The 15070-nt window shown below is 44.0% G+C and overlaps 1 protein-coding gene across 3 annotated transcripts in view; it reads left to right on the plus strand.

Moving 5' to 3' along the window:
* smpx (small muscle protein X-linked) overlaps positions 1–6014 on the plus strand; it is an 18111-nt gene extending 12097 nt beyond the window's left edge. For all 3 annotated transcript variants that reach the window (XM_033033309.1, XM_033033307.1, XM_033033308.1), the window contains one exon: positions 5197–6014. In XM_033033309.1, the coding sequence (XP_032889200.1) occupies positions 5197–5322 (126 nt within the window). In that variant the 3' untranslated portion in view covers positions 5323–6014. The remainder of the gene's footprint in view (positions 1–5196) is intronic.
* The last annotated feature ends 9056 nt before the right edge of the window (positions 6015–15070 follow it).

Here is a 15070-nt window from a genome sequence, read left to right on the forward strand (position 1 = left end):
ACCAATTCCAATATTGGTGGCCAGTGGGGGGAGGCTTTATGGACTGCTAGTATGGGTGTTGTGGCTGAAGGGACTGGTTTCCATTGTGGGCCAAATGGATTCCTGGGGTGGCAGATCAGTCACTCAAGCCTGATGTGCTGGCAGCTCACTCACGGTTGGTGGGCTGGCAGTTGAATCATGGCTATTCCTTGAAATTCCATTTCAGGCAGGGTGCAAGGCCACCAAATTCAAGTGCAGTTTCCTACCAATTCAAGCAGGGTGCAGGGTCACCAAACTCAAGTGCAGTTTCCTACCACTTCAATCAGAGTGCAAGGCCACCAAACTCAAGTGCAGTTTCATGCCACTTCAAGCAGGAGGCAAGGCCACCAAATTCAAGTTCAGTTTCATGCCACTTCAAGCAGGGTGCAAGGCCACCAAATTCAAGTGCAGTTTCATGCCATTTCAAGCAGGGTGCAGGGCCACCAAATTCAAGTGCAGTTTCATGCCATTTCAAGCAGGGTGCCAGACCACCAAATTCAAGTGCAGTTTCATGCCACTTGAAGCAGGGTGCAAGGCCACCAAATTCAAGTGCCGTTTCATGCCACTTCAAGCTTTAGCATTTCCAAACTATATTTTCAAACCACATTAAGGACACTGACAGGTCAGTAAAACCACACTCACAGTTTAGTAGACATATGTTCAGTGTTATTCACAGCTCAGACTGAGAGACGTGACCCTCTCGCTCCCGCATCTTGCAGAGACTGACTGAGGCACTCAACACTTCTGGGTTTTATAGTCCCTCCGGAAGGGGAGTGGCCTTCAGGAGAGAGAATCGCAACATTTTTTAAACACTAATAACTCTTTTATTTTTCATCGATGGGAAAAATCCTCTTGTCCTGCACAGCGGAGGGGACTCTGAGTAAGATGGCCAAAAATCACAGCCGTAAGTGGCAGTGTTTTTTCTAAAATCAATATACAGACCAACAGGAAGTGGTCAAGATCAGCGTTTTAGTAATATAGATGGTGGTGCTGGCTCGAAGGGCCGAATGGCCTAATCCTGCACCTATTGTCTATTGTGAAAGAAAATAGTGTACATGGGTACATGGATAGGAAAAAATTGGATGCATATGCACCAGGTGAGGAAAGTAAGACTAGTTTGTTTAGGTAACGTCAGGCATGGACAACTAGGGCCAATAGGCCTGTGGCCACGATGTATAGCTTTACAACATCCATGGACAGTGATGTTGGTAGAGTGTTAAATATTACTCAGGACACCTGACAGAATACCAACAGCTTTTAGAGCTGCTGTCTCACAACACCAGAGATCTGGGTTCCATCCTGACCTTGGGTGCTGTCTGTGTGAAGTTTACATGCTCTTTCTTTGATCTTTGGGTGCTCCAGTTTCCTCACATCCCAAAGTCATGTGAGTTTCAAGGTGTAGGCAGTGTAGGTAGTGGATAAGAAAGTGGGATAACAGGACTAGTGTGAATGGGTGATCGATGGCCGGCTTGAACTCAGTGGGCCGAAGGTTTCCTTGTCGTTTCTCTAAAACTAAAGTAAATACTAAAGAATACTCTTCACCATGTTATAGGAAATATGTTGTCAAGCGGAAAGGGTGATGAGGATGATGATACTTTGCCATTTGTACCTAGTTAGGTGCAGCAAAATCCTTTGTTTTTGCATAGAAAGTACACAAGAGTCACCACAAAGGCTGCGACAATGTTACAAAAAGTACATCCCTTCTTCGTCCCCTCCCCGTCCCCCCACTCGGACCCCCCTTTGTACTTGGCACCCCCCTTCCCCCACGCCAGGTCTCCCTTAGTTTAGTTTGGAGATACAGTGTGGAAACAAGCCCTTCGGCCCACCGATCAGTGATCCCCGCACACTAACATTATTCTACACACACTATGAACAATTTACATTTATACCAAGCCCATTAACCTACAAACCTCTACGTCTTTGGAGTGTGGGAGGAAATCGGAGCTCCTGGACAAAACCCACGGGTTTCAGGGAGAACGCACAAACTCCGTACAGACAGCGCCGTAGGCAGGATCGTACCCGGATCTCTGACGCTGTACGGCAGGAAATCTATTGCTGTGCCACCGTACCGCATAAAGGGTGGTGGGTATATCGGATGTGCTGGAGGGAGTTGAAGCAGGTATTATTGCAAGGTGTAAGAAACATTCAGACAGATACATGGATAGGACAGGTTTTGAGGGATATGGGACTAGTGTAATGGGAGATGTTGGCCGGTGTGGGCAATGTGGGCCAAAGTGCCTGTTTCCACGCTGTACTGTAAGACTAAATGACTCAATTCTGCAAGTAGAAGTGAGGCATCTGTTTCACATTCATAACCAGGTTTGAAAGAATTGGTGCGTTTATGGCACTTGCCAGAATTAGCTCCATTTACAGAACAATACCACCATTTTCCTTTACTTATTCATTCATGGGACGTAGAGATCGCTGACCAGTTATGCATTTTCAAATTGCTCTTAAAAAGATGTTGGTGAATGAGTCACCATCTTGTACTATTGGTTATTGTTCACCCACAGTACTATTAGGGAGAGTTCTCTCGTATTTTGGTCTAACGATGATAAATAGTTGGAAATTGATCATCAGTCAGCATGGCCAAATCAGGTGAGGACAGCAGATTTCCTTCCTCACAAGGTATCAGCGACACAGGTGGAATTGTATTAACCAGCTAGTAGTTCCATGATCCCCATTACAAATCCTAACCAGCTTTGTATTCCATGTTCATGAAATTCCCCAGTTGGTGTTGGCGGACGTGAATTTATGTCTCCACATTATCAGGCCTAGTCTCTGGATTAATATTACAGTAACATATATCGCTGTACTGCAGCACCAGTCTCGTTTCAGCAAGCTAAAATATGACAACATTTTAATTTTGCTCTATAATTCAGCAGGTCTAAAGAATCTCAGTTGCCATGTCTCCCGTCCATAGCTGGGTTGTATGAATTTAACTTTTATTCAAGATTTTTAATATAACTTAGTGGGGATAGGGTGGAAACATCAACCTCTTGATAAGTAATACCTTTATGTATTTGAATAAGACCATGCAACAAGTTACAGAATGATCTGCCCTTTATGTACGAGGCACTTGTACTCTAAGATTGTGAAGATTTTAATTTATGAAGTGCTTTTCTGGATGTCCAGATATCTGGTGGTGCAGCGGTAACGTTGCTGCCTTACAGCACCAGACCCGGGTTCAATCCTGACTATGGGTGCTGTCTGGATGGTTTGTACATTCCCCCTGTGACCATGTGAGTTTTCCCCGAGAACTCCGGCTTCCTCCCACATTCCAACGATGTACAGGTTTGTAGGTTAATTGACTTGAAAATTTGTAAATTGTCCCTAGTGTGTGTTAATGTGCGAGGATCACTGGTCGTCGCGGACTCGAAGGGCCGTTTCCGTGCTATATATCTAAACTAAACTAAATCAAACCAAAGAAGGTCGAAGGTGCTCTAAAATTAAGGAGGTACAGTAATGCCCCTGTCCCACTTAGGAAACCTCTGGAGACTTTGCGCCCCACCCAAGGTTTCCGTGCGGTTCCCGGAGGTTTTTGTCAGTCTCCCTACCTGCTTCCACTATCTGCAACCTCCGGGAACCGCATGGAAACCTTGGGTGGGGCGCAAAGTCTCCAGAGGTTTCCGTTCAGGTTTCCTAAGTGGGACAGGGGCATAATTTTGAAGAGCAGTCACTATTGTAATAAGGGAAATACAGCACCTAATTTGCCCAGAGCAGGTCCCAACAAACAGCATTTAAATAACCGGATAGAAACATAGAAAATAGGTGCAGGAGTAGGCCATTCGGCCCTTCTAGCCAGCAGAGCCATTCAAAATGATGAATGAATGTTTATTGGTAGTATTCACATACAAGGAATTTGCCTTGGTGCCACACCCGCAAGTGACAACATGACATACAGTGACAGTTAAAACATTAAACATTAATAATAAAACATTATTGATCATCCAGAATCAGTACCCCGTTCCTGCTTTCTCCCCATAACCCTTGTTTCTGTTAGCCCTAAGAGCTATATCCAACTCTCTCTTGAATACATCCAGTGAATTGGCCTCCACAGCCTTCTGTGGCAGAGAATTCCACAGATTCACAATTCGCTGGGTGAAAATGTTTTTCCTCATCTCAATCCCAAATGGCCTACCCCTTATTCTTAAACTGTGACCCCTGGTTCTAGACTCTCCCAATATCGGGAACATTTTTCCTGCGTCTAGCCTGTCCAATCCCTTAAGAATTTTGTATGTTTCTATAAGATCCCCTCTCATCCTAAATTCCAGTGAGTATAAGCCCAGTTGATCCATTCTTCCATCATATGTCAGTTCCACCATCCCGGGAGTTACCCTGTTGAAGCCATGCTGCACTCCCTCAATAGCAAGAATGTCCTTCCTCAAATTAGGAGACCAAAACCACACACAATATTCCAATATTCAAGTCTCACCTGCAGTTGGACCTCCTTGCTCCAATAATCAAATCCTCTCGCTATGAAGGCCAACTTGCCATTTGCTATCTTCACTGCTAGCTGTGCCGGTATGCTTACTTTCAGTGACTGGTGTACATGGACCCCCAGGTCTCGTTGCACCTCCCCTTTTCTTAATCTGACACCATTCAGATAATAATCTGCCTTCTTATTCTTGTCATCAAAGTGGATAACCTTACATTTATCCTCATAATACTGTACCTGCCATGCATCTGCCCACTCACCCAACCTATCCAAGTCACCCTGCAGCCTCATGGCATCCTCCACGCAGCTCACACAGCCACCCAGCTTTGTGTCATCCACAAATGTTAGGATGTTAGGCAAGGAATAAGTATTGACCATATCATTTGGGAAAACTCACTTTCTCCGCTTTAAAATACTGCTGAGGGACATTGTTTCAATGAAAGCACCAGATATTTTTTAACAAAGCAGACTTGCCACAAAAGTGTAGATTTTGTACTCAAAACCTGTGTCTCTGGGGCAGATTTGACGCCACGGCCTTCCGACCAGAAGGAAAGGTTCCACGGTTTCATTCATGGCTCACACCTCTCCAGGTTGCCAACTGCTAACTCGCATCCCTTTCATTCGGCTGTAACAATGCTACCAATGAGCCCACATTATCTTCTGGCCAAGAGAGTGGCCAATGTGTGAGGAAAAGGTCTTATTCCTTTCTGGTGATTGGTAATTAATTTTGTTTAATACAGGGGACATGCAATAAATCAGATGAGAAGAAAGAGTTGCCTGGAGCAGTGAAATTACCAGGACCGACCGTCAACCTCAAGCAGCTTCAAGAGGCCAAGAGTGAGCTCAAATTTGTCCCCAAGGTTTAGTAAAAGAACCTGCACTTGGCTTGAGGAGCAGCAACTATTCCCATGGAATTTCACTTTGTGCCATCTCTGCCCACACAGAATGGTATTGGACTACTCATATGCCCCAAGATTTTATACAGGCTTCAGTAGAATAAACCGATGATATATGCAAGGCCCACCCTTCACCACTATTGCCTCCAATACTGTAAAATTTGTGTTCCTATGCATTCTGACCTTCTTCCTCAAGACAATAGACAATAGACAATAAGTGCAGGAGTAGGCCATTCGGCCCTTCGAGCCAGCACCGCCATTCAATGTCATCATGGCTGATCATCCACAATCAGTACGCCGTTCCTGCCTTCTCCCCATATCCCCTGACTCCGCTATCTTTAAGAGCCCTATCTAGCTCTCTCTTGAAAGTATCCAGAGAACTGGCCTCCACCGCCCTCTGAATGTGATTATAACACTTATTATGAAATAATGAAAGATTATTAAGCCTGTAGACATGTTAAATTCAGATGATAAATTACTTTTAACATAATATGTGGATTTTAGGCAAATACTGTATTTGTTTTAAATAATAATACTATCTCCAGGTGTCGTTACAGCACAAAATAGTAGAACATGTTGACTTTCAGATTAAATCTTTGTTCACTACAAGGTTCTTCATCGCAAGTCTACTTAACAGCAATAAACAATGTACCTAAAGTCTGTCATGCTTCTATTAGTATTTGTTTCTTTACGAATACTTAAAGTGAATACGCACAATCTGTCTCAATAACCATAATAATAAGACAATAGTTATTGAGACAGATTGTTTCATTTCATAATAATTGTGAAATCTATTTAAGATCATCAACTGTTATATTAATTGTAAAATAACCAGCCCAATCCCTCAGACCATTAGCATTGAGCAGCAGTAGGTTTCCAAGCGCTAATAAAGACTGCAGGCCTGATTCAAACATGGAAGTAGAGGCGAGCCCAGTTACAATAGTGAAAGTGATCTGACTTCTTGTTCCACTCCACCTGCTGTTCACTGGTCCTAACGCAGGCTGGTCCTGCAATGGTGGTGGAACAGGGGTGACACAGTGGCGCAGATGGAAGAGCTCCTGCACATGTTTCATCTGGGTGCTCCTGTTTTCACCCACCTGCCAAATACATGCAAGTTTGCGGGTTAATTGACCTCTATAAATTGCCCCCAGTGTGTAGGGAGTGCACGCAAAATTGGGATAACATAGCACTTGTGTGAACCCGTGATCGAAGGTCGGCGTGGACTCCGTGGACCAAAGGGCCTGTTTCCACATTGTCAATTCATCAAACAGGTTTGAATCAGCCTGATCTTGCCTCTACGGAAATCAGGATTGTGTGCGTATGTGGGTTCTTGACAACAAGGAGAACGAGACACACAGTGAACATTATGCAAACCATCCAATTGTACCTGCCTGCCGAGGCAGTGATTCCAAAACAAGGTTTCATGTTCAGCACAGACATTGGGGATGAAGGGCCTATTCTTGTGCTGTACTATGTCACAAGGTAAGTGAGAAATTATTTTGATGACTGAAAGCAATGGGTATAGTAGAGACACAGCACAGAAATGGGCCCTTTGGCCCATCACGTGCATGCTGATCATCGTCCACCCATTCTACACTAATCCAGCATTAATCCCATGTGTTATTCTCCTCTTATTCTCATCCATTCCTCCTCCCCCTTCTTCATTTGTGAAATTGTACATCTAACAAATGTACACACCAAAGACAATACTTGAAAGCTGAAATTGCTGCAAACATGTCACAGGCATTTTTTAATGGTGAACAGTGACAACCAGCAGGTGGCACAGCTGTTAGTTGCTGCTTTACAGCTACAGCGAGCTATGTTCGATCATGACCTTGGGAATTTTCTTTCTTCTCATTACCATGGAAAGCACTACAGTAAACCCTCGTTAAAGCACACCATAGTATCCATTATTACTGATTATCCGCCATAACCAAATGTAATCTATGGCATTCCAACAATAACATTTAGTGTGAGCAAGAACTGCACTTACAGAGGTGCCTTTTTGTTTTTAAATGAACGAAAGGGAAGTAGAAAGATGCAGAATGAAAGATGTTTCCATTAGTGGGAGAGGCTTGGACTAGAGGTCATATCCTCAGAATTGTCATGTCATCAGGAATAGGAGTAGAATTAGGCCATTTGGCCCATCAAGTCTACTCCACCATTCAATCATGGATGATCTATCTCTTCCTCCTAACCCCATTCTCCTGCCTTCCCATAACCTGTACTAATCAAAAATCTATCTATCTCTGCCTTAAAATTATCCCCTGATGGCCTCCGCAGCCTGCTGTGGCAAAGAATTCCAAAGATTCCCCACACTCTAACTAAATACATTTCTCCTCATCTTCTCTCTAAAAGACAAATAGGATCGTGTCATAGAAGTAGATAAGTAAGTTAGTAGGGAATAAGCTCATGACAATCTGTTACAAAGAGGTCCATATAAACAAGGGGTTACTGTACTCTTTTACGATGTATTCAGCTTCCCTCCTTTAAAAATTACCAATTACGTTATTTTAATGCTTTGGGCCATCTGCTTCTCAGGTCCTCAAGTCTCTATGTAACACATTGCCAAGATTGGCACAACTAAAATTAAAAGTTCACAAGTTATAGGAGTAGAATTAGGCCATTCGGTCCATCGAGTCTACTCTGCCATTCAATCATGGCTGATCTCTGCCTCCTAATCCCATTTTTCTGCCTTCTCTCCATAACCCTTGACACCGGTTCTAATCAAGAATTTGTCTATCTCTGCCTTAAAAATATCCACTGACTTAGCCTCCACAGCCCTCTGTGGCAGAGTTCCACAGATTAACTACCCTCTGACTAAAGAAGTTCCTCCTCACCTCCTTTCTAAAAGAGCACCCTTTAATTCTGAAGCTATGACCTCTGGTCCTAGACTCTCCTACCAGTGGAAACATCCTTTCCACATCCACTCTATCTATACCTTTCATTATTCTGTAAGTTTCAATGAGGTCCCCCCTCAACCTTCTAAACTCCAGCGAGTAGGGGTCTAGTGCTGTTAAACGCTTATCATATGTTAACACACTCATTCCTGGGATCATTCTTGTAAACCTCCTCTGAACTCTCTCCAGAGCCAGCACATCCTTCCTCAGATATGAGACCCAAATCTGCTCACAATACTCCAAATGCGGCCTGACCAGTGCCTTATACAGCCTCAGCATTACATTTCTGTTTTTGTATTCCAGTCTTTTTGATATAAATGCTAGCATTGAAAAGAAAGATTTGTATTAACATAACACCTTTCAATAACTCAGGAGATCCCAAAGAACTCCAAAATGTTTAAATATATTTTAGAACAGTTACTGTTGTAATGGAGAACAGGTCTCAAATGACCTCCAACTCTTGTTGGTTTTATACTCTTGTACACACCTAGCAGCATATGCATTATTACACCACAAGGTACAATGATTGTTGGTTAAATTATTGAAATATAAAAGTAGAATTAAGTTTTAGAGAATGAACTATGAGTTTCAAAAATATTCTTGATGTGCTATCTACATCCCAAGTTAGTGATAGTTAATTATGGCAAGGTATAATGATTTCCATCTAGTAAGTGACCGTATGGGAACTGCATTCAGTTTCCCTCCTTTAAAAATTACCTACGATGTGACATATGAGTAACATCATTAGGAGAAAGTGATCCACTCAATATGGGATATGTGCAATTGGAGTTGGCCACAGCTGATGCATCCCTTGCAATCATTTTATGTTGATGTAGGTGTGTTTCTGGCAGGATTTAAATAATTACAACCAAGAAAGCAAGTCATCATATCTCGTGCTTGATGCATGACATTTTTTATGGGCTGAAGAATGCCATGACTGAGAAGGGATTTAAATGTATCTTTATTTCTACTGAGAAACCGCAGCATATTTTGCACACAGCTTCAATTTCCCTCCAATTATGTCAAGGAAGATTAGAAATTGGGTTTTTGCTACATTTTTTAACTACTTTTGTGATGTACACTGAATTTTCATCCCAAGGAAACTTGACACAATACATTAATACATTGGTCTACAATTGTAGTACATGGTTTGAAATTACATTTCACCACCGGGTGGCGCCGGTAATGGCCGCCTCGCCAGCAGTCTGTCTTGTCCCTTCTGTTTTTATTATTTTAAGTGTGTCTTGAATGTTTGTTTTAATGTCTCTTGGTATGTTTAATGTTGGGGGTGTGGGGGGTGCGGGGATCGGGGGAAGCTTTTTCCAGTCACTTACCTCGACGGCGATGTGATTTTTCTGCGTGTCGCATCTCCCCCCCCCCGCGGCCTACAACATGGAGTGGTGCGGCCTTTTCTGTAGACCGGCCCAGAGATTCAAGCCGTGGATGCGGCGCAGATTTACCAATACGGAGCCTGGGATCTTTTGCCGAGGATCGCCAGTGTTAGAGCTCCGACCGCGGGGCCTGTGGACTTTAACACCATGAAGCAGCGGTCTTCGGTAAGAAGCGGCCGACTCGGGAGCTCCATGTTCTGATCCGTCCCGACGACGGAGTTTCGATCATCCCGACGAGAAGGCTTGAACAGCGGACCGTCGGCAACAGCAAGTGCGGAGGGTTCAAGGCCCCGACCATGGGTGAACATTGAACTTTATTGCCTTCCATCACAGTGAGGAATGTTGATTCCATTGTGGTGGATGTTTATGTTAAAATTTATTTAATGTGCTGTGTGTAATTTTGCTTTTTTAGTATGAGTGTATAGTAACTCAAATTTCACTGTACCTTAATTGGTACATGTGACAATTAAATTGAATCTTGAATCTTAATAGTTTACCTGTATATAGTTTTTATATGTATCTAGACAAAATGCAGCTCCCCAAACGCACCCGTTCCCTACGCGTAACTACCACGGGAGGCGTGGTTCTCTAACTCAAGCCGTTCCTGAACGTAAGTGAAGCTGATCACTATTAGCTGAGCTATTGTGACGTCATCAGTTGAAATTGGTCATTTTAAATTCAAAGTATTTTGATTTTTTTTAAACATTAATCAATAATGTCGAGAAATAAAGCATAAAATGTTCAGTGAAGGTGTTCTCTGCCTAGAGGGGAAAAATGTGAATCAGAGTATGTAAAAATCTTGTGAAAGTTGGCATTTTTAAAATTTTAATCGCGAATAACGTGAAATATAGAATGAAATCTTCAGTGAAGCTGCTCACTGCTAGCCAAGCAGTTGTGACGTCATCAATGAAAGCTGGTCGTTTTAAATTCAATGTTTTTTGATGTTTTTAAACGTATTTACTTTTAATCAGTGATAAGTCGAGAAATAAAGCATAAAATGTTCAGTGAAGGTGCTCTCGGCCCCAAGGGGAAAAATGTCCATTGGAATATGTAAAAATGTAATCGTTACCACGTAGTGTTTTTGCTAAGATGCAAAGACAACCACATATACAAACACACACACAAATACAAGATCAGACTTTTAATAAGTACTAGACCAAGGGGGACCCATTGGGGGGGGGGGGGGGGGGGGGGTGGCCTGCGGCATCACACACACACACACACCTGATATTTTATTAATATTATTAATTCACTCCTTTTCCCCATCCGCTGCCCTATCCATTCACACATAGCCCCTGATGGCGCAGGCGTGGCTAGAGAGGGAGGGGGTAAAGAGTGAGGGGGCGCAGAGAGGGAGTGGTGGCAGAGAGGGACGGGGAGCAGAGAGGATGGGGGCTGAGAGGCAGGAGGGGTAGAGAGGGTGGGGGTAGAGAGGGAGGGGGTAGAGAGGGAGGGGGTGTTGGCTGCCTTTCTGAGGCGGGGAGGGTGTAGGGGTGTGGATAACCCGGGGAGGAGTGGGGTTTCTGAATAACCCAGGGGGGGGGGGAGTGTGAATAAACCAGGGGGAGAGCGTGAATAACCCGGGGGGGTGGTTGTGAATAAACCAAGGGGGGGGGTGAAGGTGCAGGGGGTGTGAATAACCTGGGGGTGGGGGGAGGGTGCGGGTGTTGTGAATAACCCGGGAGGGGAGGGGTGAATAACCCCAGGGGGGGGAGTGTGAATAACCTGGGGGGGTGAATAACCCGGGCGGGGGGGGAGTGTGAATAACTGGGGGAGATGTGAATAACCTGGGGGGAGAGGTGTCGGGGGGTGTGAATAATCCGGGGGGGGGGGGGGGGGGGGTGTTTGCTGCCTTTTTGAGCTGTGGTCCCGCACTTCCTGTGCGGAGAGAATCTCATGCCGCAACCTATTTGTTGTGCCATCATAGCTCCTCAGAAACATTACTTCGCTGCTTGGTCTCACTAATTTTCTCTGAAATAAGTCGAGAAATAAAGCATAAAAGGTTCAGTGAAGGTAATCTCTACCTAGAGGGGAAAAATGTGAATTCGAATATGTAAAAATGTTATCGTTACCGCGTAGTGTTTTTGCGAAGATGTAAAGACACACACATATACACACGTACAAGGTAAGAGTTTTAGAATTATACTAGACCAAGTGGGGCCCGTTGGGTTCCGTCCCCTTAATACATGGTTGCGGGGTTGGGGGGCGGCCTGCAGCGTCACACACACATACGCTAACCACCCCACACACACGAACCCCGCCTTGATATTATATTAATATTATTAATTATCCCTCGCCCTATCCACCCACGCATAGCCCCCAACTGCGCAGGCATGGCTAGAGAGGGGGGGGGGGGGGGGTAGAGAGGGAGGGGGCAGAGAAGGTGAGGGGGGTAGAGAGGTAATAATAATAAATAATAATAATTTTATTTTTGGGCGCCTTTCAGACATCTCAAGGACACCTTACAGAGATTAACAGGAATAAAAACATATAATCAGAATAAAATAAATAATAAAGACATCACAGAAACACAAATTAAAAACAGAATTCAGTCCAAAAACAAAAAATCAAAAACACAATGTGAAGAGAGAGCAGCGGCAGCTAAAGCGCGCCAACGTCCACTCTCCCTTCACGGCAGCCATCTTGGACAAAGGCTAACAGGATTACCTTACAGACAAAAAATCATCCCCCCACAATGGATACCACTGTGGGGGAAGGCACAATGTCCAGTCCCCAACCCCAAGTTCACCCCAAAGTCAGGCCTATTGAGGTAGTGGTGGTAGAGAGGGGGGGGGGGGGTAGAGAGGGAGGGGGCAGAGAGTGAGAGGGGCAGAGAGGGAGGGGAGGCAGAGAGGGAGGGGGGGCAGAGACGAGGGGGGTAGAGAGGGAGAGGGGGTAGAGAGGGAGGGGGTTAGAGAGGGAGGGGGGTAGAGAGGGAGGAGGGGTAGAGAGGGAGGGGGGTAGAGAGGGAAGGGGATGGGGTATTGGGGAGGGGGTAGAGATGGAGGGGACGGGTAGAGAGGGAGAGAATAATCCGGGGGGGGGGGGGAATGTGAATAACCTGGCGGGGAGGGGGGGGGGGGGATTGTGAATAACCCGGGGGGGGGGGGGGGGTCGGGGTTTGGGGGGGGGGGGGGGGGGGGGTGATGTTTCTTGAAGCGCATGGAAGATTCTGTGTGTGATACGACTCCGAGCCGAGTCATTGTGACGTCTTCAGTGAAAGCTGGTCGTTTTAAATTCAAAGTCTTTTGATGTTTTTAAACCTTACTAACTTTTAATCAGTAATAAGTCGAAAAATAAAGCATAAAATGTTCAGAAAAGGTGATCCTGGCCTCAAGGGGAAATATGTCAATCGGAATATGTAAAAATATTATCGTTACCACGTAGTGTTTTTGCAAAGATGTAAAGACAACCACATATACACACACACACACATATACACATGTACAAGATCAGACTTTTAGTAAGTATATGATAGATATGATAGTTTGTCTTTGATTCACAAATGTTCTATGGATGAATGTTGAAATTACAATTTTAATTTTAAATATGAAAAGTTTGATGAAATTATGTAGCCTTGGAAAATATACTATAAAGTCTTCTTCATGCGAGGAACTCATTAATTTCTGCAATATGATTGTCCTGGGAATTTTAAATGTAAAAATGTATTTAAATGAATTAGTAATGATTATGTTTAATGAATAGTTTCACACATAAATATTGTGAATTAATTAGTTATATTAGTTAATGAATGAATTATAAGATTTAAGCTGAGGCTTAGCTTCAGTCCATTGTTTTGAGCCACTAGAGTTGAACCACTATTCTCTGGCCTTGCTTTACATCTTCCTTTAGTAATGTTCCCTTAGGATTCAGGATCAAGTCTACTCTCACTAGCATTAGGCAGGAATTACCTTATAATATGAAGAGTATTATATTCAATAACTCAGAGGGATCTACCAGCACAGAAGGCTTTCTTGGGGACATAATATTGGATACATATATTTAGAAAAAAACTAACAAGCAGTGAATATTTTACACAAAAACCTGCATTAAAGAACAGGCAGTGTGTGGGTTTTTAATTCTGTCCATGTGGTCTGACCGAGTGATTCTCATAGCAGTCCATTTAAAGGACACATTATTGCTGAGGTGGATTTCTATCTTTCATCTCTTAACTGTTTTCTATCTTTTCATTGTTGCAATTGAAGCTCTCATCAGTTCCCACTTCTCTTTTGCCTGAGGTGGCAATATTTCAATAATATTTCCTTCCCTATTGCCAAACTCTTTAACGAAAGCTTTTCAGCAGAGGAAATGATGGTTGTCAAACAAATCAAAGCACATTTGTTTTGATTTATTCAAATTGTGGGATATGGGCATTGCTGGTGAGAACAGCATTTATTGCTCATCTTTAAATGGCCTTAAGAAGGTGGGCTTGGCTGATGGTTTGTTGCATCTATTTGAATGCAGCCAGGGAGAAATATCTTGGCAGGGCCAGTTCAGCAAACACCCAGTTGCAGAGGTGTCGTCGACATCCAAACAGCGATAAGTTTTGTCCAGCAAATCTTTGGCATTACTAGTACATTGCCATTACTAGTACATTACTCCAAGGTGCAGATGTACACTGGATGGTGCCTGTAGGTATCCATAGATGGCACAGCTCTGCATTTCAGTGTCCTCTGAAGTGGATCCTGTGAACACATATCCCCATGGCATCATAACACTCCCTTCTTTCATCATATCAACCCCCATCTTCCCCACATCCTCCCTTGTCCTCCACCTGGAAAACACATCCATTCTCACCTCTAGCTTCACAATTTGCAACTCTTCAATTACTTTGTCTCATATCTCTGGCCTTTGTCCGATATCTACCTATCAAGTAACCCTCCACAACTGTATCAGTCCTGTCCCTCCCCTCTTCCAGCTTTCTTCCCCTATCCCCACCCACCCGTACAATCAGGCTGGAGAAAAATTGCCTGTCCATGATCACTGAAATGCTGCCTGGTCTGCTGAGCTACTCCAGCATTCTGTGTCTTCCCCACGGCTAACTGCAGGGACCTGGATCTGGATGTAGTGCGCTGAAAAGCACTAGGTAGAGCATCACTCAGCACTGGGGTACAACAGCACCTGCAGATGGAGTTATGGCATTGTGGTGATTAAGTATTATTAAGCAGGCTGCATTGACTGGTAATTACTCAGGAAAACCTTATTTCATGGAATGTCATGGGTGGCGCAGAGGTAGAGTTGCTGCCTTGCAGCGCTTATAGCACCAGAGACCCTGGTTTGATCCTGGCTATGGGTGTTTGTCTGTACAGAGTTTGTACGAACTCCGAGATCTTTGGTTTCCTCCCACACTCCAAAGATGCAAAGGTTTGTAGGTTAATTGGCTTGGTATAAATGTATAAATTGTCCCTAATGTGTGTCCGATAGTGT

The sequence above is a fragment of the Amblyraja radiata genome, chromosome 14 (assembly GCF_010909765.2).
Source record: "Amblyraja radiata isolate CabotCenter1 chromosome 14, sAmbRad1.1.pri, whole genome shotgun sequence".
Classification (NCBI taxonomy): Eukaryota; Metazoa; Chordata; class Chondrichthyes; order Rajiformes; family Rajidae; genus Amblyraja; species Amblyraja radiata.